Source organism: Passer domesticus, chromosome W, assembly GCF_036417665.1.
Source record: "Passer domesticus isolate bPasDom1 chromosome W, bPasDom1.hap1, whole genome shotgun sequence".
NCBI lineage: Eukaryota > Metazoa > Chordata > Aves > Passeriformes > Passeridae > Passer > Passer domesticus.
Genome location: NC_087511.1, coordinates 20787246 through 20814808, shown reverse-complemented (window position 1 = coordinate 20814808; position 27563 = coordinate 20787246). Strand labels below are relative to the sequence as shown.

At 39.8% G+C, this 27563-nt stretch overlaps 1 protein-coding gene across 2 annotated transcripts; it reads left to right on the top strand.

Annotated features, from left to right (window-relative positions):
- Window positions 1-2086: 2086 nt before the first annotated feature.
- On the top strand, window positions 2087-25715 carry LOC135288965 (activated RNA polymerase II transcriptional coactivator p15). 2 transcript variants are annotated; one of them, XM_064402306.1, is made up of 5 exons: window positions 2087-2174; window positions 4093-4165; window positions 5873-5992; window positions 13293-13401; window positions 24394-25715. In XM_064402306.1, the coding sequence occupies exons 1-5, from the start codon at window positions 2161-2163 to the stop codon at window positions 24471-24473; spliced, it is 396 nt and encodes a 131-aa protein (XP_064258376.1). In that variant the 5' UTR covers window positions 2087-2160; the 3' UTR covers window positions 24474-25715. The 2 variants fall into 2 exon arrangements, with proteins under 2 accessions (XP_064258376.1, XP_064258377.1); XM_064402307.1 differs by lacking the exon at window positions 2087-2174 and adding an exon at window positions 2284-2302.
- Window positions 25716-27563: the final 1848 nt, after the last annotated feature.

Sequence of the window (27563 nt, the reverse complement as noted above, 5' to 3'; positions counted from 1 at the left end):
GTAATATAGTGCAATATAGTATAGAATAATATAGTATAATAAAGTAATTAATTAGCCTTCTGATATCAATGGAGTCAGATGCATCATTCTTCCCAGATGAGGGGTCGCTGCTTTTACAATAGTCATTATCTACTTTATTCTCTGTATTTACTTGCCACACCTTGTACAAGGACTAGGCATAGAAAAGTCGGGAAGGTCTGTTTAAAATGTTCCAGATTGTTTAAAAGGGTTAAGTTAATAATAACTAGGCTTTGTAAATACAAATTGATAAATAAGAAGAGGAGGGATTGAGAGGGAAGATGTGGGCTAATGCCTTTACAAACAATTTGATGGATGTTAATGTCTTTGAAATGTCTTAATGTTTCTACTGACTTTGGGCAGCAGGTTTGTAACCGTGCTGTCCTGGGGTGACTTGTATCCCCATTCATTTATTTAGTCTAGAAATAAGTTTTGCACCTTTAAGACTGGTTCTGAGTGCAAAGGGAGGGAAGAGAAGAAGCGTGGAGTTTGTTTTCAGAAACTGCACTCACTCCTCCACATTCCTGCTCCTGGACTGTGTTGTCTGTGGATGGACAGACAGCGGGACAGAGCTCTCCTTTGCTTTTAGTTAGTTTTAGCTAGCTGAGGCAGAGAAGTTCCCTGGAATGTGGGTTTTTTTTTGGTTTTTTTTTTTTTCTTTCCTTTTTCTTGGAACTGTTTAAACCTGCTCTGGACTGAACACCCAGAAGAGCACTGGCAGCTCACACCTGTGGCCCACCAGTCCAGGCCTGAGTCATGGCATTTCCAGTGCCAGAGGGACTGATAACAGACTGAGCGAACCGAACTAGAGCCTATGAAAAGGACTTTCTGAATTTGTCATCTCTTCAGATTGTCAAGAGGTTTTATTGTTTAATATTGTTCATTTTGTTTTTGTGCTGGTGAATGCTTTGCCTGTTAAATAAACAGTTTTTTCCACTTTTCTCCAAGAAAATCTTTTCCCAAACCAGTTTGGGAGGGGCCACTTGAATCTGCTTTCTAGAGGAACCCCTTCAGAGATTTTCTCCCAAATTTGCCCTAAACCAGGACGAGTGCCCAGACAGTTTGGCTCCTGAAATAGAGAAGGGTCTGCACAAGCCTGAACCTCTGGACTTTGGGGGGAAAATACAGGTTCAAGGGGGAATATGTGGTAGGCGGTTCAGGAAAGCTGTACCTTCCCAGTACCTCAACCAATGGGGAAAGGAAGAGAGCAACATGCAGTTGGGAGTTTAGGATAAAAGGGAGGCTGTGCCCTCCGAAACCTCGCGAGAGGAAACTTTGCGGGTGTGTGCCCCAATAGACTCCCTTTACTCTGACGTTTGTGGATTATCCTGGCACCAAAATGGTCAGATTATATTTTCAAGGGTTTTTGCTTGAAGGGATTTTAAAAAGTAACTGTTTAGAATAGGTGACATGTATTTCTTAACGTTTTTTCCCCAGCACTTCAGACGTGAACTTGACTCAAGGTGACTGCCAAGCTAGAAGCCATAAGGCTCACCCGTTCCTCAAACGAATAGCTGTCAGCAAGAAAAAACGCTAGTCACGATGACAGAAAGGGGAACCGGCACTTTTCTCAACAGCGCCTCGACGTGCTGCGGTTTCAGTATGCAAAGTCAACGCAGCTACACCATTTCAGAGCGTTTCCTCTCCCCTCGGGCACGGCTGCAGGCAGGGAGGTTCTAAATGAGATTGAGGAACCGCTGCAGCATGCAAAATAAAACAACTATTTACAGATTTATTTTTAAGGGTTCCTTTTAGATATTAAGGGCCCTCGTTTCGGTCCCCTCTCACAGACCCCAGGTGGAGTGCAGGCCTTCCCTCTGCGGGTCTGCAGTCCCCATGGGGCAGGGCTCCAGGTAGGGTCCTGCCGTCGGTCCCATAGGGCTCCCTTGATTGGAATGATGCGGCTGACTAGCCCCTTGGAAGCCAGTTGGTTTTTTTTGTTGGTGTTGGTTTTTTGTTTTTGTTTTTTTTTGTTTGTTTTTTTTCGGCGGCGGCGGTCCTAGCCGGGGCGGGGGAGGTAGGAACAAGTTAGAAAGGTACGCGTCCCCTTTAAACACCTCCCCCTGCTCCTTCCCACGTGGTGCAGGGCTGGGGCGGGGATTTTGCGATTAATCTCTTTCTGTTGTGGTGTAGAGGAGCTGTATGGGAAGTGAGATGTGAGTATTTAGGGTATTTTGCATGTTTTGTTCGAGTTGTTGCCGTGTTCTCTTTCCTCCACCCCCAACTATAGGGCGCTTGGCATCTCCTAGCCTGGTGTGGGGGAAGTGCGCTGGGTAACCGTGTGGTGAGGCTTTCCCTTTTCCTCGAGTGCCCACTATGCTTTGTGGGAGGAATGCCCTGCTGTGGAGCAGGTCTGGAGCGGGAGTAGTAGCCGCTGCCATGTTGGGGGGGCAAAGAGGATTTGAGTGAGGGAGAAAATGGTGGTGGCGAACCGCCCAGCTCTGTTCACCCCGCATCGGGATCAGGCCCTGCCCGCTGACGACCCCCGACTTTTTATTTATTTATTTTTTTTAATGTATGTGTGTTGTGTTCTTTCCTTCACCGCGGGTAACCTGCATTCTTCTTGCTGCCACCCTGCCCTGGGAGGACCTGGGTGTTACCCGCGCCCCCCTGCCGGGCCCTCGCTCCTTTCCATTGGGGGGCAACACAAGCTGTAGAAAAGAGTAAGAGGGGAGGAAAATGGCGGCAGGCATCGGCCTATCTGGTGTTCTTAGTTCGTACTCGCTTGTCTTTGCCATGTTACTTTCCCTTGTCTTCACTTGTCCCGTCTCATTCCACCCTTCCTCTCCTCGGTGCTTCGGTGTCCTCACGCTCTGCTTGCTAGTTTCTCAAGAGGGGACACCCACCCCATTTATTTTTCCTTTAGTTTCCGCCTCCATCTTCCTCCATATTGTTACTCTCCCTTCCTGATGCGGACTCTGGAGTTGTCCTCTGCAGGTGTGCCGCCCTCCGCGTATCAGACTTTTCTTGTTTGGCTTCCCTATTTCATGTCATTGCTGTGCTTATTTTTGCATTGCCCCGTTCTAGCTCTCCTTTGCCTGCCTCCATCCTGTAATGTGGTGTCCTTCCAAACCAGGACGTGGTTTATGTGTGCTTCCCATACCCTATTTTCAGTGCTACAGCTTCTATCGTTGTGCTTCAAATTATTGACAGAATTTACTCTAGAACCACATTCGATCCATTATTATTATTCAGACTGTTTTTTTCCTTTGCACATAGTTTATTTCATTGCCAGTTTAAAAACACTGCTATTCTTTTTTCTTTCCTGAGGTATGCTTCTTTAATACTTTATTAGCCTTTCCAAGCTAATTTGTTTTGTACAGTTTCTCCCTGTGATGCTTCTTTTTATTCTGAAGTCACAAAAGCGCTATTTATTTGTTAGAGTTTTTAGTAGCAGGCAAGATGTTCAACTGCTGTATTTAATCGTGTGTGCATACTAGAGAGATGTAGAAGTACACCTGGCAGCATGCATTCAAGGAAAGTTGAGTGTCCACTTGTCTAGTAAATTAATATATTCCAGTGTCTGATGTGGTAAAGTTGCAATGGAAATATTAATTGCAGTACTGTAGTTCTCTGTAACTGAGATATTTTCAGACTTTTGTATTACTGATGGAAACTTAAGCTTCATCTGTGACAACTATGCAGCTGTTACTCCCAAATTCAACTAGGCAAAATGCTCATGTAAGAATATATGTAGTGTTGGGGCCTTAATTGTTTATGAATATTATGTTGAGAATTCATCTGGACACCAGTTTTGTATTGCTTTTTTTTCATTATAGTATCTACCATATCTGAGAGAACATGAAACAGGTGAAAAATTGTCCTTTTGTAAGCAGTTCAGAACTAAAATACTGCATATAAGGCAGTCACAGCAAAAAGGGGAAGAGCTATAAGAGGGAAGGGTGTTTGTGATTACATCTACAATGTGTATTAAAGGTTATATGAAAAGGTAGGAAAGTCTTCAGGAGGGTTTTGAATAAGGTAAGCCCTTACAAACAGGTTTGAAGATTACTTTCTAGCCATAATGGGATGTATTCCTTGTATAGTGTTCTCATGTTATCTTTCTCTTCCTAGAATGCCTAAGTCAAAGGAACTTGTGTCTTCAAGCTCATCTGCCAGTGATTCAGATAGTGAAGTTGACAAAAAGGTGAACATTATATGCAGTTTATAACTACTGTATTAACTATTATATTTCAGGCAAGGGTTAAGGAATTAGTTGAGTGTTATGTCACAAAATGCATGTCATTCCATATGATTTATCTGACACTTAAACCCCAAACACCCCCTCCCAACCCCAAACCAAACCCCAATAAAACCCACCCCCCAAGATTATGGTTTGGGTGGATGCTTTTTGCTTTGCAGTACACTTTATTCTTAAGGTGCATTTTGCTTCATGTTTTTCTGTATGGTATATCTAGCCACAAGCTTCCTGGAGTTCTTTGCTGTTTTGTGGCAAGTGATAGACTGCTTCAGTATAAGCTGCCTCTGGTGGCAAGAATTTGGACTAATTTTGAGGACACCACCCCACCTTCATTTTGGTATATGGGTTACTTGCAAGTCCAAAACCAAAACCTCCACTTGCCTTGTCATCCATGTGCCACTTGCTTATCTCACTCACATTCTTTTTTATGTTTCAGTCTTATGTTTACTGTAATACTATCTGCTAGTTTCTCACTTAAAAGCAGAGCCAACCAGAATGTTTCCGAGTTGATAATTTTTACGCTACCTGTTTTAAATGCATAAATGTAATGTTTTCCTTTATTTTAATAATTATTTCATTTATAAATTTGTATAGATGTGTCAGTCATTGCAAACAAATTGAATACAACAGTCCATTTATCTTTTTTAGAAATGCTAGGTGGTGATGCAGACATTGGGTCTTTTAGTGTGGTTTGCAAAGAGACAGTCTGATTTACTGACTTGGTTCAAATGTGAAAATGTGACTTGTTTGCACATAGCAAATTAGGTATTTTGTGAAATCTTAATATAAGAGAAAATGGTCAGGTGATTATTCTTCCTTTACAGTGGGCATGATTACTATATAGCCATTAGTGGAATGTAGCATGCTCTAGCATCGGCTAACAAAGTAATCTGATTTGCAGGTGATGTTGCCTCAATGTTTTAAAAACATGTTTAATTTTATCATGTTATGAACAAAGATTTGACTTCAATTAAAAAAGTTCTCTTGGATTTGATTTTTCAGATCCTTTTTTTCATTATCTTATCTACTTTTATTTTACCAGAGTTGTTAGCTGTTCCTCATTTTTCATTGTACTTTCTGAAAAATAAAACTTCTATCAGACTTTAAAATTTTAATTAAAACTGACAGTATTACTGCACAAAGAAAGTAGGCTTTTTGAAATGTATTTTCACGGAATCACTAAGTTGGAAGAGACCTTCAAGATCATCAAGTCCAACCCATGCCCTAACACCTCAACTAAACCATGGCACTGAGTGCCACGTTCAGTCTTTTTTTAAACACCTCCAGGGATGGTGACTCCACCACATTCCTGGGCAGACCATTCCAGTACTTATCACTCTTTCCATAAAAAACTTTCTCCTAATATCCAACCTTTATTTCCCTTGGCGCAGCTTAAGACTGAGTTTTGAATTTTGATCTAATTAGTTTCTCTTTAAAGCCAAATTATTATGGTAAGCTTCACTGAGAACAAAAATAGGCTCATTTGAAGATTTGTTTTAGTTCCAGTCTAAATGTACAGTATTCCTGCCTTCACAGGAGGAAGGTGTTAATACATATTGCATAATAGTTTGTGACCTTTAACATACATTTTTTTTTAATATAACTTATAAAATGAGTTGTGATTAATGAGATTTTTTTAATTCTTGCTCCAAGGCAAAGCGGAAAAAGCAAGTAGCTCCAGAAAAGCCTGTTAAGAAACAAAAGACTGGTGAAAGTTCAAAAGGTGCAGCTTCTTCTAAGCAAAGCAGTAACAGAGATGAGAATATGTTTCAGGTAAAATTGATTACTCTCTTAGAGCCTGGTTAAGGTAACCATTTACATAATAATCTGTATAAATTTTATGAGACTACGTGAATATCATGATGGCATTGTGCTTGGTCTCCTGAAATCTTGGCTGAAGGGGATTACGATGCTAGCACGCAAGATGAGATGCTGAGAAAAAGCACTGTTAGGTTTCAATAGAGTAAAAGAATCAGAGTTGTGGAAATTGATTCTAACCCTCATATCTTTGCATGTGGTACTTCTCTGTGTAGTCATTTTGTCTGTAAATATTAGATCAGGACAGTCTTGGAACCCCAAAATACGATCTCTTGATTCTTATTTAGCTAGGTCAAGGGAATTTGGCTACTGTCTTCTAAGACAGTATCTTGGAATAAGTTTTGCTTGTTCCTTTATGATGCAGGTTTTTCTCACTGAAAATCCAAAAATATTTCAATTTTTGACATTGTCAAAATAAGATGAATATACATTTTTTCAGTAGCCACAAACATTTGTGAGTTCAGAGTATTGCGTGTCCCGGGGTTAGCTGAAGAAGCAAGGTATGCTGAATGCTGTACAAGAATATACATAGCTCAGAATTCCTTTTTTTAGGGATGTGGATCAAGACTTATTAAATGTATGACTAGCTGGTTTGAAAGGGAGGGCAGGGGATGAGAAAGGGACTTGAATTCTTAGACTTTTTCTTAAGTTTGTGAAAAGTTATGTGAGAGGTGCCTAATAAGATGGTTCCAACACTGAATAAGGTAAAATAAATTGTTTTGGGCTGTACCTGTGCAAAGTAACATATGGGGGGAAACTAGTGAAGGCCCGTATCAATTTTCACTTTCCTCTGTATATATAGTTGGAGGGAGAGCTTCAATTTAAGACCCTGGGCATAACTGCTTGGAATTGTCCATTGAAGAAAGAATATAATACTTTTAGTTTTGCTGGGGCATGCTTTGATCCATATAGGAAAAATGATAGTATCTTCTGCATCAAATGAGGGGAACTGCATTTAGAACTCAAACATGGCATAAAGCCTATATGTTTGGGATTTTTTTGTAATAGGTTCAGAAATTGCAGCTATGGGGAAAAGGTAATTTTAATGCCCTCCCAATGAAAAAAAGGAGAAAAAAAAACAAAAAACAAAGCAACATAACAAACCACCATAATCAAACCAACTAATGCAAAAAAACTTTCAAATAAAAGCAAAAGTATTTGTGTGCTCTGATTTCTTTCAACCTTTTTTGACCCAAGGTAATAAGTTACTAAAAACAGACAGTAGAGGACACATGTTACTCTAAGAGCAGGATTCTTCCAGTGTTGACTACAATACAGAAAAAAAATTACACTATCACCCTGACTTAAACCATCAATGTTCCTAAGTTTCTGCCTGCCTTTAGTTACTCAACAACAAAAGTTTTTTAGATTGTTTGTTGTGTTATGTGCATTTTTTCATGCAACATCAGGTTATGTGTGTTAACCAAGATGCACCTGTTTCAGTGTAGAAATAGCACTGTAGGTCTGAGAATGCTCCCCTTCTCTCCTTTCTACCCAAGAGGGCATGCTAGAAGATCTAGTTATATGCTAATTTTGTAGGTATTATTTTGTTTTTTCTAGGAATATTAATAATACTAAAATCTCTCCTTTCTGCTTCCCCATAGTAATAAAAATTATCTGTGTGCAAGTGATTTTGCAGCATAACTTACAAGTGTGTCTTCAGTTGATGGAAATGAAGCTGTAAAGCATTCATATGATAGTCAGAAATTCTGTGACATCCATACTGTGTGTGGGAATGATAGCAACTGACATGAAACGTAGTGGTTTGCTGTTCTACACCTTTGGGCTGTGTTCTTAAAGTATACAGCTTCCTTTAATATTGAACTCATTGTGACTGCTGTATTTAGAAGATTGAGCATTTTCATAAAGATCTACACTTGATCATTTTTGTTTGAAACAAATGTTGGTATAATGGTATTCTTGAAACTAATTATGAAGAATAAAATAATTGTAAAAAGAAGGGAATTAAGTATAAGAGACCAAGTATGTAATATGTTTTATTTATTTACATCATGGTCTTTTTAGGTTTTATAGGCAGCCTAGTATACTCTAGAATTTGTTAAAGGATTTGAGTACAGTTGGGTTGTGAAAGTTTACCTTACTCCCATTTGTGATGTATTACTAGAGGCCCTAAAGACAAGCATTATTCATGTTACATTAGATTCCTGTCTGTGGCTTCAAGCCAATGTGAGTTGTTCATCATGTACCTTGGTTAGTTTGACAAATCCTGTCATCTACCTATGCCTGATTTTGATTAGGTTTGTTAATGCTGATGGGTTAAAGTATTAATATTAATTAAAGTATTAATATTAATTATCCAGAGTGGAATCACATAACATGATTGGGCATTTCACAGAAATTGTTACTTGAAAAGTAGTTTGCCTATTGCATATGGACCTGCCCCTCCCCTCCCTCGCTTTATTTAAGTTTGGGTCAAATTTGCTTTTTTCACTCATGAGAAATAAGTTCTTCAGTTTCCTGGTGTAATGTCTTTACCTATCATAGGCTCCTGAAAGTAGATAAGTAAGTAGGTAATATATGCTTGTGATGCTCTGGAATGTTATTGGTTGCGTGTCATTGTTTAGCAATAATATATAGGGCTCACCTCGGCCGGGTTTCAGGGTATCCCCAGCTGGCTGCCCAGGGTCCGGATAGTGCAGTCCTATTCAGCACAGCCTGTCCGAGTTCCCAGGCAGCTCCTAGCCGCAGGCAACCTTAGCAAGCTCAGCTATTAGTGATTTCAGCTCTTTAGTGATTATCAGCTCATTTGTGATTTCTGCTCTTTAGCTTGCTAAGTGCCTTTGGCAGATGCAGGGAGAGAGAGAAGAAGGCTGTGTGAGGTTCCACAGAGATGTCCTTTATTGATCTTCTGCAAAGGTCTCAGGGACAGTGTCTTCTGACAAATTGGGCAAAAGTAGTTCTTTATATAGGGTACAGGAGTTTTAGAAATTGTCCAATAGTAAGGGTCAAAAAGAAAGTGACCTATAGTCTTATAGAGAGATAACAAGGGTCCGAAGGCAGAAGAGGGGCTTCTAAGGTCCAGTCATCATGACTAGGCATTTCCTATCTTAGGCTGCTGACTGCCAGGGAAGCCTTGCAGACCCTGTGCCTGCTACAATAGTATTCTCCAATTTAGTCCTTGCACTAAAAAAAACCCACCCATGTGACACTCCCTCTTCCCCTTCTGTCCAATTGGAGGCACAAAAGGCAAAGATCATGGGTTGACATAAGAACAATTTACTGGAAACAGCAATGAGATAAGAAAATGAACAGTAACAACAATTATGTTAATAACAAAAGTGTAGAAAAGAAATTATTTACATGGAAAGCCCCCAGCAAGAAACAATACCAGACAGCTCTCCTGCCATGTTTTCTTGACCGGAAGAAATCCCCTGTCCTGGGAAGCGACAGTCCCTTTCCCCTGCTTCTAGCAATGATGAGAAGTGGTATGGAATAACCTCCCTGGCTTAGCCATGCCACCTCATGGCTACTTCAAAAATTAACTCTATCCTGGCTGGAACCAGGACATTGTGAAATGCATCACTGACCACTTAAGTTTCAGAATTAATTTGCTAAACCAATTTGCTGTATTACAGATCTCTGCTGTTTGCAGGACTCTCTATTCCAGAAATTTATATTAGCTTATTGTGGTTCTTCTAATGCTATACATATGGTAAGAAAGAAGGAAATTTTTTTGCTATTTTTTCTCCAACAATATATATACAGTTTAATCAAGGGAAATAGGAAGAAAAATGGTGAAGAAGATGGTTGCTGAAACTCATACAGGAAGTCAGTTGCATAGCTGTGAAACAAACCTAGACACAGTTCAGTGCATTTTACTGTCAGAAATGGAAACCTGGAAATAATGCTTTTAATATTTTATGTTTAATTTAATAGAATAATATGTCGAAGGAGCTGTAATATTTAATAGAAAGCTGACATGTTTTAACCCCAGCCAGCAACCAAGCACTGCACAGCCAAACAAGGAATTCACTGTTTCCCATGGGCAGGCAGGTGTTCAGCCATCTCCTGGGGAGCAAGGCCCCCATCACATGCAACAGTGACTTGGGAAGACAAACTACATCCCTCCAAACATCCCCCTGTTCCTTCTTCTTCCCCCCACTTTATATACTGAGCATGATGTCATATGGTCTGGAATATCCCTTTGGTCAGTTGGGGGTAACCTGTCCTGGCTGTGTCATCTCCCAACCTCCCATGCACCCCCAGCCTCCTTGCCATTGTGGCCTTATGAGTACCAGAAAAGGCCTTGGCTCTGGGCAAACCAGACTTTCTGAGAAGAAAATGAATAACCCAGCCAAAACCAGCACAAAAGCATATTATTTTGTTTATGAAAGTTGAACTGCAGCAGCTACCCTGCTATTAATTAATGCAGCCCTTGGAATATTAATGTGTTGTTACAGAGATACAAAGGTGTCTTAGAGGAGTGAAATTATTTTAGGTCTATCAGCTGCTGTGTGGAAAAAGAATTTGTCAGAAATGGCTCAATGCCAGAATTGCAGGTAACTGAATGTCAGGAAACATTACTTTGCTTAGCCAAAATCTAGGTTTTAATTTTTTAAACAGTACTTTGAAAGCCTATATAAAGCTTCTCAGCAGTGGCAACAGTTTTGTATTGAGTTTACCTAAACGTTTGAAATTTCATGTGAGCATTCAACTGAAATCTAGACAGTGGTGTAAAATCTAACAATTTTAACATTTTCATATGGAACTGTTTACATTTAAGGTGGACTTACTGATTGAATAAATGTTGTGTACTTTGTATTATTGCCTCTCACCTTACTGTAGTTGAATTAAGACATGTAGCCTTATCTTTAATAGTCAAATTCTGCACCATTTTACTGTATTTGCAGCTCTAATCTGCTATTGTGTATCAGATTTTTTCTTTAAATCTGGAGTTACTTGGCAGTAGACTAATAGTCTTTGATAGATCTGGGGAAAAAAAAAAAAGGTGTTCAGGAGTACTACTGCTGGAAGCTGGTTATAGGTGACCTTAAAAGTCACTGAAGCATTATAGGGAAAACCAATAAATGTTGTTCATGTAGGCTATTTAGGATATCCTTTTCCAGCAGTGCTGATGGACTTGGACATGTTACCAAGTTTGGTCTGAAAGAACTCAGCTACCGTGACATAATACCTTATTTTTGAATGTTAAATTTGTAGTGCTGTGAAAGTATTTAATAAATAAATCGCAAAATACTACCTTATAAACTTTTTTACTTTAAAGGATGCTTTGAAGTAGGAAAACAACTATTATTATGCTATTTAAAGAGGTCCTAATTGTTTAAAAATAAATTTTAGAGTTAAAATAGCATGATCTGCATAAGAAGAACAATTAGTTTAAGCAAGCGCAAAGCCTATTTGTTTATGTAAATTTTGTGAAACAACAAATTTTATGACTGTTTTGCTGGTGGGTAGGGTCAGCACCAGACACCGACACCAACTTAAGGAATAGTGTAATTTACTATAATGCAAAACTGCAAAGAATTACAAAATAATAAGCTCAGCAATGCATCTAATAATTACTACAGAGGATTGCCCATAGTGATTAAGAAAGATACATAGCCAGTTACCCTAATACCTTACCCCTTCATCCAGATATCCTTTAATCATCAGCTGGGGGAAGCTGTCACAGCGAAGGACTGGAGAACCACTCCCAGTAATAGGGAAATTCTGTGGTGCATCCACCTTGCAGGCAAAGAGGCTTCCGACTTTGCTGTGAGAGTAGCCCAGCTTTTATAATATACAAGTTACCATTACTTCTAATGTGGGAACATCTGGTTTTATTCTCCTGTTGGGTTTCTCCCAAAGCCTGGCCAGGGCTCAAGGAGGAACCAAGGGAGTTGTCTTTGATCCTACACCCCAGACAAGGCCAGATGTGGCCTTGTCCAGTTTCTAAATACAGAAAGGTAAATAGATGTTTTGCCAAAGAGTGGATACATATATCATATTGCTAATAATACTTCATTAATGTGTGGATACATGTACATTTGGTTGGAAGGTTCATCTAGAGGTGAACTTCAGTCCAGGGCCTGTTGTTTGGGCCTTAGTACTTCAGATTTAAACATCTGTGAATGATTTTAGTTGACTGGAGAGTTGCTCATGCTTTCTGGTTAGACTTTATGCTAGTAAGATATGTTTTGTCCCCTGTTTAACTATGTCAAAGTGCAAGATGTGTAAATTAAGGAAGGTGAAAACTAAAACTAATGTTTTATCAGGAAGGAATATTCTCTTTTAAAAATTGTTTATATGTGTTTTCTTCACAAGGTGGGTCCAGGAGGTATATACAAAATACTAAGAATTTTTTACATTAATTGTTTGACTGTGCTTTTATTATTATCAAATTTCTCATTCTCAAATTCACATTATATTTTGAATTTATGTGAACGAATAGGTTTTTTTAATCAATTTTTTAAAAAATTGATAAAGCCTAAATAATGTAATGTGTAGTATGCCTGTTGTCTGTTTTCCCTTTGCCCTTTCTTTGGAGAATTAATAAAAAGCCCTCATAATTCAGTTAAGCCACTGTGTGAAAATCTGATATTTCAAAGTAATTTCATACCATTGCTGTGTTGGTAAGCTTAAAGTATTTGGATAGGGGTTTTTTTTTTTGGAACATTTGGTACAGTCTTTTAACCACAGGTCCAATAAAGTGTCCCAATGAACCAGCAGAAGCAGGCATGGGGCAGTTGGTGGCTTATTTCTGTTTCCCTCTGTATTTACTGTGTTTTAAAAAAGAAAAAAAAAGGGGGGGGGAACAAGTTAAAAATTGGGCCCATCTCATGTGAATATCTAATTTGATTTCTGCACCTATGGAATGGACTAAAACTTAGATTTGGCGGTAGAGCATCTTCTTCCCTGTTTGTTTACAACTGTTACTAAAAAAGATGGTTATAACAGAGACAAAAATTTATTTCAGAAAGCAGTAAATTAGCGCGTTTTATAAGATGTAAGCTTGTTAAGAAGACAGGTATTTTCTTGTTCTAGGAGAGAACCACTTGCATTGAGCATTGAATGCTGAATACTCAGCTGGTTTTAAGTCATTCATCTATTTATAATGACATTACTTATTTACCTACTGATTGCTCTGGGTTAAGCTCTTGATCTAGTTGTTTTACTGGTGTCTAAAATAAGCTGCAGTGTGCAATGTCACATGTACATGTCTAATACTGCTGGGAAAAGTGAATGCTGTAATACGTAAAATATCTAAAAAATATCCTTATATGTGTTTTGACAGATTGGCAAAATGAGGTATGTCAGTGTTCGTGACTTTAAAGGAAAAGTCTTAATTGATATTAGGGAATATTGGATGGATCAAGAAGGTGAAATGAAGCCTGGCAGAAAAGGTATTGTTTTGCTTCATGTTATTTTGTATTAAAACATTGTCTGCAGTTTGCTGGAGATCTTTGCGTATCAAATTTCTATACTTTATTACTACATGGTATTTTTAGAGTAATATTTTTACTTATTAATGATTTACATTTTAACATATAATTAGTTTTATCTGTCAACTGTAAACAAAAGCAAAGTGGTTTCATTGGCCTGAGTTTGTTTTCCTAAATGATTCCCCCATAATTTATGGAAAACAAGGCATCGAATACAAACAGATTTGGTATGGGAGTTATATACATAGCCATACATTTTCCCATTAACTTCACTTCTTGCTTTTATTACAATTGGATTCCCATATTGGTTTTTGAGTGCTAACAAGTGGTAATAGTCTCTCCAAAATGTTACTTATAGTTTGTTATTCACAGTGCTTTAAGAAACGTGAGGGTGAAAAAAACCCAGAAATATGGTTCTTTAAAAGTGTGTAGAAGTTTGGTCCATAGAGGTATGGCTTTTAGAAGCCAACAGGAATAGAGTTGATTTCCTTGTTTCTTTTGTACTGCCTTTGCCACTTCTCTTTCCCCCAGCTAGCTGATGACAAGAGGCGGGGGGAGGCAGATTCCCCCTGGAGCTCTGTTGAATCCCAGCTGTCAGTTGTTTCGGCACATTATAAAACACAGGGAAGCACACGAGTCCCGGGGTAACTTTATTTGATGGTAAACTTCCCTTTTTCCTCTCCCGGGACCCCGATCAAGGGGCAAACAAAGACTTATATGTGGGGGCAGGTCTCAGGGGAAGGCACAACCTTCAACAAATCAGGAGAATTGGGAGTAAAAAACCAGGCGGGAATCACAATGTGTGAACCAATAAAATTCCAAGGGAGGAAAAAAGTTTCAGTAAACTGCTAAAGTTTGGAGAAATAGAAACTAGCTGACAAAATAACTGGGAAAAGGTGGAGACAAAAGGAAAACAGCAACAAGGAAAACCACCAAACCATAAACCTACTAATAAAACAAAAATCACGATACAACATCTCCGCGTTTTCAATTACAAAAAAGGACATTAAAGTTTAACTAAAATAACAAAAGGTATTAGTGCAATAAATCATAAAATTTTGCAAACATGAAATAAAACTAATTAAAATTTAAACATTTTTCAAAAACTCAATTTTGGATATGTCTAATTTAGCTTATACTAGTCTTGTTTTTCACTGATTATATATTCTATCTATAATTTTATTCATTTTCTCAATTTACTGCGAAACTGTCTTAATGTTGAACAATTAATTTATAAAATTAAAAGGTAATTAAAAAAATGTTCTTAAATTGTCAAACAAAAACTTTAAAAGTAACAAACTCAAAAAGAATTTAACATTTCATAGAAAGCTTAACATTTCATAAAAGAATGTTCCATAGAAAGATGTTTCATAGTTTCCAGGAGTTAAATGTGTAAAAGAAACAAATTTATTTCATGTTAAACAAATATAAATTTTATTTTAATTTTGACTCAAACTTATGATTTAAAACTCGAAGGTATAGTATTAAATTGATTAAAAACCAATTGGCTCCTGGTTACTATTTTTTTAACAATTTAACATTTCTTTTATTAATACAAGTACAAATTATTTCATAATACAAAGCAAAGCAATGAGATGTTCTTCACATCAATTTGGCTGATCTTCGTGTTTCAAAACTTCAGTTATCTTGTTCTTCTGTTGGGAAACTCAAGTTTGAAGGTTTTCTCTCTTCAAGGAAATTCAGTTCAGTAAATGTTCATAATCAAATGTAGCATAGTAGACTTTGGTGTAGTTATAATATTCTTCTTTCTATAACATACAACTCAACAACTGGGTTAATTTTCCAAAATTATTTCAAATATGACAAACAGTTCCTTTTTTAAAAAAACATACAAAAACATACGTTTAAAATGAAAGGACTAATTAATCAGTAATTAAAATCAAACTTAATAAAACATTTGGTGTTTTGGGGTTAAAACACTTAATTCTTCAAAACTGAAAACCTGTATAGTAATTAAACTTTTATAAATTTAATCAAATGAATAATCTTTTTCTTTGTAAAAAACACTGTTTAAAAACCTTTAAAAAGGTATTTTGCATTCTCAAATCTAAACAATACTCTTCAAATTAATAAACTAATTATTACTGAAAATCAATTGTTACAAAACTTCTAATTAATTTAAATCAAAAACTTTAAGTTCACCCTTTAATATCATCACTGTGAGTATGGCCTTTTCCAGGGCCCTTTGCAAAAAAGCAATACCCAGAGTTTAAAGAATAATTCTATAACTTAATTTTTAAACTTGTTAATCTTGTAAAAATATAAACTGAATCAAAATTTGTGCTTTTGCCAATTTATAGTAATATAAAAATTAAAAGGAACATTGGGTAAGGTTTGACTAGGAAACTGACAGGGAAACTTGAGCAGCACTTCTCACAGTTAAAAATTAAAACACTTTAATTATTAAAAATATATAAAATTGTTTAAAAATAACAAAACATGTTCTAAATTGTTCTTTTGGTTCTCTGCTTACTTATTGTTTCTTGCAATCGCTAAAATTCACAAATCTATAATTTAAAAATTTCTTACAAGGGTCTTTAAAATTCTAAATTATCTAAATAGTCTTTTATAAAAATTAAATGCTAATTAAATGTGAATTTCACAGGGAATGCTGCAAAACAATTGCTGGCTGCTCAAGTGATTAGGGCTAGTTGAGGGGATGGATCTGGGCACCGCCTCCCTGGGGGAGAAAGCAAGGCAGCGATTTCCAGATCATGTTTCCAAATTCTCCCTCTTCCCCGCAGGGCTCCCCCCCCCCCCCCCCCCCCCCCCCCCCCCCCGCCCCGAGGAAGGGAGGGGGGGCTCTCAAGGAGAGGCCTCTGTGGGGCAGCTGGGCTAGAGTCACGCCCCCCAGAGGTGGAACTGGAAGAAGGAATAGACATTGCTTCAGACTCACCCCTCCCCCTCAGTAGGAATGGGCTGACACCTTCCCCGTGGAATGTGGCCCCCTGAGGGGAGGATGAGCTGGCGGAGAGAATCAGGACGGGAAAAGAAGGCAAGTGTGTCTAAGGTGGAGTGGCCATCCTCCATCTTAGACAAAGAGCGGGGTGGGGGCCCTCAACTCACTGCAGTTTCCTAGTAAGGCCTGGACAGCGAGCAGCTGGGCACTCGAGCACTGCAGCCAGCCAGCTCCGAGGGAGGTGGGGGGAAGGGCTTTTTTTTGGAAAGTCTGAGGGACAAGGGAACAGGGGAATTCCAGCGTGTTGCTTGAAATAAATGGGCAGGAGATCTTTCTCCTTTTTAATGCCTTTATTAAGAAGAATCAGCTCAGGTGGGAAGAAATCGACGGGTTGCGCCCTCGCCGCCGCTGCTCCCAGGCGTGGCACGAAGCAGGAGGATGATGCAGTTTTGTCCGCTGGTCTGCAGGCAGAACTGGGGACTCTGTCCTCACGGGAGAGTCGTTGAGTCCTTGGTTTGTTGGTTTAGAAACCCGGGGGGTCTCTTTAATCAGTTTCTTTTCAGGTTAGGGTGAGAAATAAAAAGATTCAAGCAGGTACGGGACAATGCTCCCATCCTTAGACGTCACTTTAAGTCACTTATTGGCTCGTGATTTTAGGGGTTTTTCTTATAAAAACTGTAAAACTGTAAAAACCCAGGGTGCACTGCATTTGTCATTTGCATGTTGTTTCTGGTGTCACTGCCCATCTCTTTACCCTGGAGGGTTTCCCTTGGTATCTCCTTGGCATACAGCTAGCATCAGGGAAACAATCAGTTAATCACCCGCCATCAACGAGTGATTAAGGGCTTTTCTTGGCAGGGAACCTAAAGGAGTCTGACTCGGTCTGGCTTGGTTTTTTTAACTCTGAAACTTAAAAAAAATACAACTTTCTATTCATAACAGCTCCCCCCTATTTTTCTTTGATCAAGCTTAAGCTTGCATCAACTTATAATTTTTGGCTCATAGAATTTCCTATATTTTTTGTATTGATTATACATTTCTTCAGCACTCGGGTGATCATATTTACTAAACTTCATTACCTTTTCAGGTTAATTCCTTTAGAGATCCTTAGGTTATTCTGTACAGCAGATGTCACTATTTTTGTTAAACATGGAAATAAGAACAGACTACCAAGTGTACCCACAGTGAAGGTTATAGTTTTCCAACTTTTTTTGAAAATCCATAGATTATCCCACCAACTGGAATCAAGTGTAGGAGTCTTTTGATTTTGTAAATATGCTAGTTCTTTTATTTCGTTTAAAGTGTTTCTAATGACTGCTACAATTAATTTGATTTGATAAACTACTGTTTTGGTTTGGTTGAGTTGGTCATTAATATGATTAAGAGCCAATGCCGTCTGACTAGATATTACTTCCAATTCTGATTGTAGTTTCAAAATTTTGTTTAACATATATTGTTCCTTCAGTTTTGTGTTTCTCAAATCCTCATATATAGGAACTCTTAAACTTGATCCAGATTCTTTGTGTATTATAAAGACAGTTTGTTTTATAATTCTAATGATGCCACCACTAGACCAGCCTCTTGGCAATTCAGTGGATGTTGTGGTACCATTGACCCAAAACAGGTGTTTAGGGGTTTCCTGAAAGAGATTAATTTTTGTCGTGCCCTCCCAATATTTAGAAATACTTTTTCCTTTTACCAGATTTACCAGGTTTGCTTCAGTAGCATCACGTTCAAAGCACCACCAGGTTTCTCCTACAGGGTGCTCTCCCAGGAGTGGCTGCCTAAAGGTGGCGGTGTTCCGGGTTATCCAATATATTTTCTTATTCTCTTGATAAAAGATCAATTGGGAGAGGTTAACACAATTGTTGTGGACTCTCAGCAAGGAGCTTACTTCTTTCTCATAGAAAGGTTGGTAGTACTCATTGCACAGCTCTCCTGGGCTCTCCAGAGCACCACCAGCAATCAGAGCCAGCACTACTACCCTTCCCAAGAGTCCGGTATGGGTCATCTTGCACAGCCTGCCCACCCGGCCTTGCCTCTTGAGGATTTTACTGAGAAGAAGTCTCCAAGTTCTTTAGAGTCTCTTGCTCCTCTGGTTAAACCTCTCTTGATCTGTCCCTGCTAATTTGGTCCCTCCTAGGGGAGCACTCTGGAGAAGATTAACCTGGGGTCTTTGGTACCAAGTTGGGACGACTTAACCAGGATTACTTATTAACAATTTTTAACTTTTACAAATTTCTTAAAACACTTTAAGACATGTTATGATTCTAAACTTTTTTCTTACGCAGTTCATCAGTCTTTTTGAATGTCAATTTTAAGTCATTTGGTCCTTTTATAATAGTATACTCAGCTGAATTAACTCCTGATGCAGTTGAATCCTGTCCCGAGTGAGAGTGTGAGGGTGGTGTGGAATCTGGTCCAATACCAGAAGGAGACACTGACGAATCTTGTCCAATGCCCGGGGGTGGGACTGGTCCTTTAATTCTCGTAATGTGAGTCCAACCTTTTTCTCTGGTTCGCACAGCCGAATTAGCGATGAGGAGTACCTGAAAGGGGCCTTCAAATTTAGGCATTAATGGTCTATAATTCCAGGATTTTATTAAAATCCAATCTCCTGGGTTGATGTCGTGTGCTTTTGTATCCAGAGGGGAGGTCTGGGGGAGGTATCCTCTTTTTCTAAGTCTTTCTAGGGTTCCTCCAATGACTTCTAAATATTTCCTTGTAGCTTCTTCTCCTTCCAGGTAGTCTCCTGTGCTATAGGGTGTTAACAAGAATGGCAGTCCAAAAATCATTTTATAAGGTGAAATCCTTATATCAGACCGGGGTCTTGTCCTGATGCGCTAGGGGTAAACACTTTAGCCAATTCATTTTTGAGAATTTTGTTCATTTGTTCCACCCTCCCAGAACTCTGGGGGTGCCACAGAGTATGCAATCTCCACTTTATTCCTGAAGCTTCAATTATAATTTGCAATGTTTGGGCCACAAATTTGGACCTCAGTCTGAGTCTAAGGTATTCACTATTTCATTCTGGTTCACCTTTTTGGCAAGTTAAACACTCTTTTATAATTGTTTTTGCTAGGTCATATCCGCTTATGCACAGGTTATTTCTTAGGAAATAATCACATAGTCCTTGGACTCCCCAGTAGGTTAGTTTCTGTAGTTCTGTTAGCACTATCCCAGCAAGTGCTTTGTTTAGCAACACCCGTCCGTCAGATATTAACCACTCCCCCATATCCCTTGATGTAACTTTAAATTTCACAAAATATGAGTTCTTTTTTTCTTTTTCCCTACTCGGGTGTGGTTTCTGCTTAAAAAAAACCTTTTACCAGATCCTCTGGTCTTAAAGCTGCTTCCTTTGCTATCTTGATAAGCTAGCAAAGGTTTCACAACTTTAGGCTAAACAGTCTTGGGGGGGGGTCCAGTTGCTCCACAGTAATAGCAGCAGCTTTCACTCAAAGGGACTCGAGGCCTCTCCATGCCTCCTGTCCCTGACAGTACTGCCGTATCCTTGCCTGCTGCTGGTGGTGGCCCCCCCCACTCTTTTGTGGCCTCGTACTGTAGGAAAGAGTTGTTTGCTCCCACACTTTCTCTGGCTATAGCAAGCATGATCTTGGCTTTGGCTATTGCTTTTTCTTCTTCCCTCCTTAAATACACTTTCAATGCTTCCCTCAATAACTCATTAATATCTTTTTCTTGCCAATCCTCAATCTTTTCCAATTTTCTTCGTATATCAGGCCAAGATTTAGTAACAAAATGGACTTTTAGTAGCATTTCACCTTCGCTGGTGTCCAGGTCTGTTTTGGAGTACAATTGAAAGTTCCGCCTCAGGCGATTAAGCCAGGTGGCAGGAGTTTCATCTTTCTCTTGTATACTCTCAAATGCCAGTTTTGTATTGGTTCCTTTGGGAATTGATTCTCTTATCCCTCGAATTATCAAGGACCTGTACTCCATCATGGCCTTCCTCCCTTCCTCCTGGTTAGGATTCCAATTGGGATCCACTAGTGGCAATTTTTCTTCTCCTGATGGCACTTGGGGCCCTGGACGGTTATCTTTTTCCCAAACTCTTATGCTTGCGGCCCTAATCATTCGGGACTCTTCTGGGGAAAATAATATATTTAGAATGGAATTCATCTCTCCCCAAGTGTAGAAATTTGGACCTAAAAACTGATCCACTTGGTTAGCAATGCCCACGGGGTCTTCAACTAAATTCCCTAACTCCTTCTTGAATCCTCTCACCTCAGAAGCAGTTAGAGGAGCATTTACAAAACCAACACCTCCTGCTACTCCTCCCATAGGAACTTCTCTAAGGGGAAAAAGTCTCTCTGCTTTGGAGGTCTTGGATCGGGTACCACAGTATGGCCCATCTTCAGACACAAGATTGTTCACTTGAGGGGAAATAGCATTAACTTGGACCTGCTGTAAGTCAACGGCTATACCTGGTGATAAGGGGTTATTAGATAAGGAGGTATTTATGTCACAGTTAGGAGGAGGTGGAGGGACTGCCGTAGGAGGGGGAGAATAGCTTGGGTGCATGTTAGGTGGAGCTGGAGAAGGGGTGGAGCATGCAGCAGGTGTAGTAGGTATTAGTGGTGGTGCAGAAGCAGCTGAAGGAGTCGAAGGGGGTGGTGAGGGAATGGCCCCCATGGCAGCCGGGAGAAGAACTGGATCTGCTATTTGAGGTGCTCGAAGGAGAGGGTTATAAGGTGGAGGGACATCAGGAGGCAAGTAGTCTAGGGGGTCCCACCTTTTACCAATTTCCTTAATTCTAGCATCTCCTCTTTCATTCCCTTCTTTCTTGCTCTGCACTTTACAAATTTGCACTCCTTCTTTCTGTATAGCATTCAACCAACAAGCTATATACAATAGTTCCTCAGCATCAGTATTTTCTCTAGCCGTCAGATAGTTACTCACCTGTTGACACATCCACTTGTCTTTCATCCCACACCATGGCCATCCTCCTTGCACTTCTAATTCTGGCCACACTTCTGAACAGTAATGAATCATCTTAACTTTATCTAATCCTTCTGTACTTTCTATAAAGTCCCATCTCTCTAATAGTTCACCTAGGGGACTGTGGGGAGGTATATTCTTCAATCTTTGGCCACTTTTCTTACTACCGCACCCTCCCATTATTTTCTGCCAAATCACAAGATGTCTTTTTCTCTAAAGGAAATATATCTTATTTAAGAAGTCTCGACCTCCTGCCAAAACTCCAATTTCACTGACCCTTTTCGTCAGGACTTTGTTAAGACCTTGGCTTTCTTGCCAAGACTCAACAAACAACCAAAATACAAAAAAACATCCTCGAGGTCTTGACCTCTGAGGTTCGCCTGACCTCCTTCGTCAGGACTTAGAGAGACCTTGGCCTTCCCTTGCCAAGGCTCAAACAGTCAAACCTCGAAACCCTGGCTTCTGAGGCGCCCTTTGTCTGGGCCAAACTGCCTGATACCCTAACTTCTTTCGTTAGGACCTGTATCAGGGCCTTTGGGGTGCGTGCCACTCACACAGCTATTTCCTCCGCACGCCCGGAGGGGGGTCCTGTGGGGTGCGTGCCACTCACACAGCTATTTCCTCCGCACGCCCGGAGGGGGGTCCTCTTTACCCCTTTGGAGGCGCCTCAATCACCAGTTCCACTCGCTTCCCCCTGTTCCCGGCCGGCCCCCTCGCGGGGGTGCGGAACCGCGGTACTGAGGGGTCCTCACTCGCTTCGAGGAGCCGAGCTGCCGGCTCTCGTCTCACGCACACACACTCGCTCGCCTCCCTCTCCCACCGCCGGATATTCTCACCTATCCGACGCTGCTCCGTGTCACTGTCCCAAGCCGATCTTCTCTGGTCCTGATAGCCAGCTGTCCTGCAGGTCCAGGGTGGGCGGCCGTCCCAGTCCTGGTGTCCTCTTCAGGCGTGGCTATCCCGGACGAGTCCCCCAAGCTGAAATAAATGGGCAGGAGATCTTTCTCCTTTTTAATGCCTTTATTAAGAAGAATCAGCTCAGGTGGGAAGAAATCGACGGGTTGCGCCCTCGCCGCCGCTGCTCCCAGGCGTGGCACGAAGCAGGAGGATGATGCAGTTTTGTCCGCTGGTCTGCAGGCAGAACTGGGGACTCTGTCCTCACGGGAGAGTCGTTGAGTCCTTGGTTTGTTGGTTTAGAAACCCGGGGGGTCTCTTTAATCAGTTTCTTTTCAGGTTAGGGTGAGAAATAAAAAGATTCAAGCAGGTACGGGACAATGCTCCCATCCTTAGACGTCACTTTAAGTCACTTATTGGCTCGTGATTTTAGGGGTTTTTCTTATAAAAACTGTAAAACTGTAAAAACCCAGGGTGCACTGCATTTGTCATTTGCATGTTGTTTCTGGTGTCACTGCCCATCTCTTTACCCTGGAGGGTTTCCCTTGGTATCTCCTTGGCATACAGCTAGCATCAGGGAAACAATCAGTTAATCACCCGCCATCAACGAGTGATTAAGGGCTTTTCTTGGCAGGGAACCTAAAGGAGTCTGACTCGGTCTGGCTTGGTTTTTTTAACTCTGAAACTTAAAAAAAATACAACTTTCTATTCATAACATTGCTGCCCTATGAAAATCTTTTGTCTCGCTCCTGTCCTTAGAAGGACAAGAGGAGGACCCTCTGGTGAGGTGGGAGAGACAAACATGCCAGAGATAAAGATCCCCACAGGCCTGGCCACGGGCCCTTGGGAAAATTCCACCTGCTGGGGATAGAAAAAAGAAAAAAAACACCCCGCTGTGGCACAGCTCAGCCCCTGATGCAGGCTCTGGCTGATTTTTCCTGGGAGACGGGAGACGTTGGGGATCCGTCCAGCCAGCCCTCTTCTGCCGGACAAGGGACGCAGGTTGACCGCCACGGCAGTTCCACTTCTCATCAGGGTGCGCTGAAAATGATGTTCTGATCGCTGACAGACTGGGGACTTTCTCTTTCTTGGCTTGCTGCTGCCAGGGACTTACGTGTTCCCGGTGCTCCAAAGCCTGTTCCCAAGACTGAGGGCGCAGCCACTGTGGGCCCCTGGTGTGCTTGTCCCAGTGCAAGCACCGTGCCTTGCTGCAGGAGCCCAGCAGCTTTTCTTCTGCTCTCTGCGCAAAGCCCTGACTCGGTTCGTGAACTCGAGCCTTCTGGCAAGCTTTCTTTCTCTGCTTCTGGGTGAGGAGGAAGGGCGGGAAAGTCCCAGAGCCTTAAAATTTACCACTGGGCTCTTCTTAGAGTCATAAAAGGAGCTTATAAATGATCTTCTCTTGCCCCTTGTTGGGAGCGCCAACTGCCACTTCTCTTTCCCCGGCTAGCTGATGACAAGAGGGGGGGGGGAGGCAGATTCCCCCTGGAGCTCTGTTGAATCCCAGCTGTCAGTTGTTTCGGCACATTATAAAACAGGGAAGCACACGGGTCCCGGGGTAACTTTATTTGATGGTAAACTTCCCCTTTTCCTCTCCTGGGACCCCGATCAAGGGGCAAACAAAGACTTATATGTGGGGACAGGTCTCAGGGGAAGGCACAACCTTCAACAAATCAGGAGAATTGGGAGTAAAAAACCAGGTGGGAGTGGCAATGTGTGAACCAATAAAATTCCAAGGGAGGAAAAAAGTTTCAGTAAACTGCTAAAGTTTGGAGAACTAGAAACTAGCTGACGAAATAACTGGGAAAAGGTGGAGACAAAAGGAAAACCGCAACAAGGAAAACTACCAAACCACAAATCAAACCATAAACCTACTAATAAAACAAAAATCACGATACAACACTGCCTTCTGTCAAGGCCAGGACTATATTTCTGTGTTTAGCCTAACACTTGTGAGTGCATTTGTTATACTGCACTAATTTTCTTTGTAAGGAGATAAGGTCTAAAGTTTATCTGAAGTGTTCCAAGTGAGTAATTTCTTTGTAACCGAGGTGGTTGTTACACTTGAGGTATGTTAAGCATTATTAGTTGTGACATACACTGTGTATGAAACCAGCCTTGACAGTAATTATGGAAGATTCTGCACTACAATTTTTTTTTCCTAAGTATTTATTTTTAATGCATTTCAGGTATTTCTTTAAATCCAGAACAGTGGAACCAGCTGAAGGAACAGATTTCTGATATTGATGATGCAGTGAGAAAACTGTAAATACAGAGCTATACAGAAACCTTTTATCATTTCAGTTGTTTTAAGTGGTCTTTTTACATTGGCATTTGTTTTCTAAAATGTTTTCCAAGCTATTGTATATTTATTTGGCTTGCTAAATGATTTGTAAAATGAATACTTTATGTGCATTAAAAGTGTATTCTGAATGAGGCTATTTGTGTATACATTACTAAAAGGAAATGTGTTGCTTTCACCTCATAGTATAAAATAAAAAAATCAAATAATATGTAAAGCGTAGATGTTTATGGCCTTTTGATTTAAGATGATGGTATGGTTGCCTAATAGCTTTAATTATGGTTTTAGTTTAATTGACCATTAACATGATATTTTTTCCTGAGGAGATTTCCTTAAATGTCTCCATTTTAATGTTTTTTTGTATTTTATTTCATACTCTTTGGTATTGCCCTGGCAGCTTTTAGCTTTTAAGACTTGATACAAACAGTGAATACCTGGTAAAACACATTTTTGTAGATGATTTTAAATACTGTATTTGCTAATTTACTGTATTTATTCAAATCTAAACAGTCCTGAGTATATAGACTATTTTGCATTACTTGTATGAAGTGTTATGCTAAACAATAACATTTGAAAACAAGCCAAACACTATTTCTTCCCATTTTTCTAGAGCTTGATTGACTTAGAAAATACAGTTAGCTTTTGTTCTTAGACCCTAGATTTTTTATGTGATCGTGACAGGACATTTCACCCCCTGACACTGCAAAAGTCTTCTCTACTTTCCCCATGGCTAAGCTAGGCCAGAATGGTTTGTTTTGTGATGAATTTTCTTAGCTGAAAACACCCCTAGTCAGCAATAAACATCCTTCCTTGAATGGTGGGAAAGGATAAGCCACAAGTAAGTGACTGATAGACAAGCACTTTTTACAACTATACAAGACCACTATGATTTTCATTAAATCAGAAATCTCTTATACATTCTCTGAGCGTGTAGAGAGTTCTCGACGTGGAGACGTTCACATTGAGATACTTCCCTGGGATTGAGAGTAATTAGGAGATTCTTTGCACACCACCATCATTTGTTGGTAAGTGACATTGGCTACTAATCTATACTATTTCTTCACTAGCTGTAGCATAGGTACCTTTATTATTGTGCACTGTATTTTATCTACCAGTAGTTCTTTTTGTGTTATCCTGTGTAGTAAGTAGTCTGTTTAAAGTCTTATGTCTGTTTTCCTTGGCCTGTTCAATAAATGATTCATGTTGTAATAGGCCTGATCGGTCATTATTAAGAACTTGTGAGCAAGAGTGGGTTTTGGGATGCTGGCCGTCTCAATAAAGCTGCTGTCTACTGCCAGAAACCTGGAATGGCACTTGTCTAAGCTTTCCCCTCTCATTCATAACAGTGATGCATAAACTTTTACTGTAATAGACCTATACTTCAGAGTAAGATAGTATTTAAAAGCTGCAAATGAGAATATTGTGTAAACAGTGATGTTTAAACTAGGCTGTAACACAGATTAAACAATCAAAGGGAGTTAAGATTGCTTCAGCCAATACAGCTGGCTATCATGTTTCTGCCCTGCCCAGACTGCCTGCCCAAACCATTTAACTTGGCTTGCCTTGTGTGGCTTACATGCACACAACTGTTTTATATGTTGTGCAGAAAGTACTTGGTGCTTACAATGGAACACTGGTACATAGTGGATCATTACTCTAGTGAACTTGGCTTGTCTACCAGTGTAGTATTCTGGAAAGAGAGTCTTCTGCCCACTGGAAGTTATATTAGACTAGATGCTGCTCCAGATAAAGGGCTTCTTGGTAGGTGTCACAAACTATGAAATGAAAAAGGAAGAATATGATGTTCGAGTAGAACTTGGAGTGATAAGGGCCATGCCAGTGCAGAAGTTAAAGGTGACAGATCAAAGTTAGCTGACAATAATACATACAGTGAAGAAATATGTTAGCGGAATTGGATAAGAGTTTATTTTCTGACTTAATTCAGTTAATCAAAGGAAGAAGATCATAGAATCATATAATAGTTTAGGTCAGAAGGGGCCTTTAAAGGTCATCTAGTCCAGCCCACCTTCAATGGGCAGAGACATCTTCAACTAGATCTTCACTAATCCAATATGACCTTGAATGTTTCCAGGGATGGGGCATCTACCACCTTTCTGGGCAAAACTATTCCAGTGTCTTACCACTCTAACTGTAAGAAAATTCTTCCTTATAGCTAGTCAGAATCTCCCCTCTTTTAAAACCATTGCCCCATATCCTATCACAACAGGCCCTACTAAAAAATCTATCCCCGTCTTTCTAATAGGCTCCCTTAACTGAAAGGCTGCAATGTCTCCCTGAATCCTTCTCTTCTCCAGGCTGAACAGACCCAACTCTCAGCCTTTCCTCATAAGACAGGTGTTCCATCCCTATGATCATCTTTGTAGCTCTCCTTTGGACCTGTATGTTTGGATTTGAAACAGCTTAATGAAAATTGACATTTCAAGACTATGTAGTAAATATAACAATTTCTTGGTTCAGCTGTAATTTTCCAATTTGATGTTAAATTTATTGTATTTTTTTAAGTGTGTGCATAATCAGGATTTACTATTTGTTTATTTTTTTGAATATTTTAATATAATTGTTTATATTGCAAACATGCATGGAAGTCTTATTCTCCTAAGTGTCATACAGAGACTCTTCCTGTACTGCAGAGTTTATAATTCAATACAAATGGATACAGAAGGGTGAGGAAACATGACTAAATCAAATATATATTATTTAATAATATATAATTTAATTTTAACCATTATGTCAGATGCCTCCACCCACTTTTTAACTTACTCATTGTTGACATATTTAAAATAAAGTTATGCTATGTTTTAGTATGGCTCAGTAAATTGGAGTTTTAAAAACTGCTCAAGGGTGAATAAAAGTGTGAAGAGATATTTTGTGGTAGCAGCTGTGTTTTTGGGGCACAACATTCTTTTTGGAGCGACTCTTAATGGCATGTCAAAGTATTTGGATGAAATAGAAAAAGTATGAAATATCTGCTAAAATTTTCAGATGAGTGTATAAAAGAAATTGTTTCAGATCACTATCAACAGATCCTAGGTGTAG

Excerpts from the sequence above, each read along its gene's own strand:
- LOC135288965 (XM_064402306.1), top strand. Across the intron at positions 4,166-5,872 it reads ATAGTGAAGTTGACAAAAAG|GCAAAGCGGAAAAAGCAAGT; the intron begins GTGAACATTATA and ends TCTTGCTCCAAG. Across the intron at positions 13,402-24,393 it reads AATGAAGCCTGGCAGAAAAG|GTATTTCTTTAAATCCAGAA; the intron begins GTATTGTTTTGC and ends AATGCATTTCAG.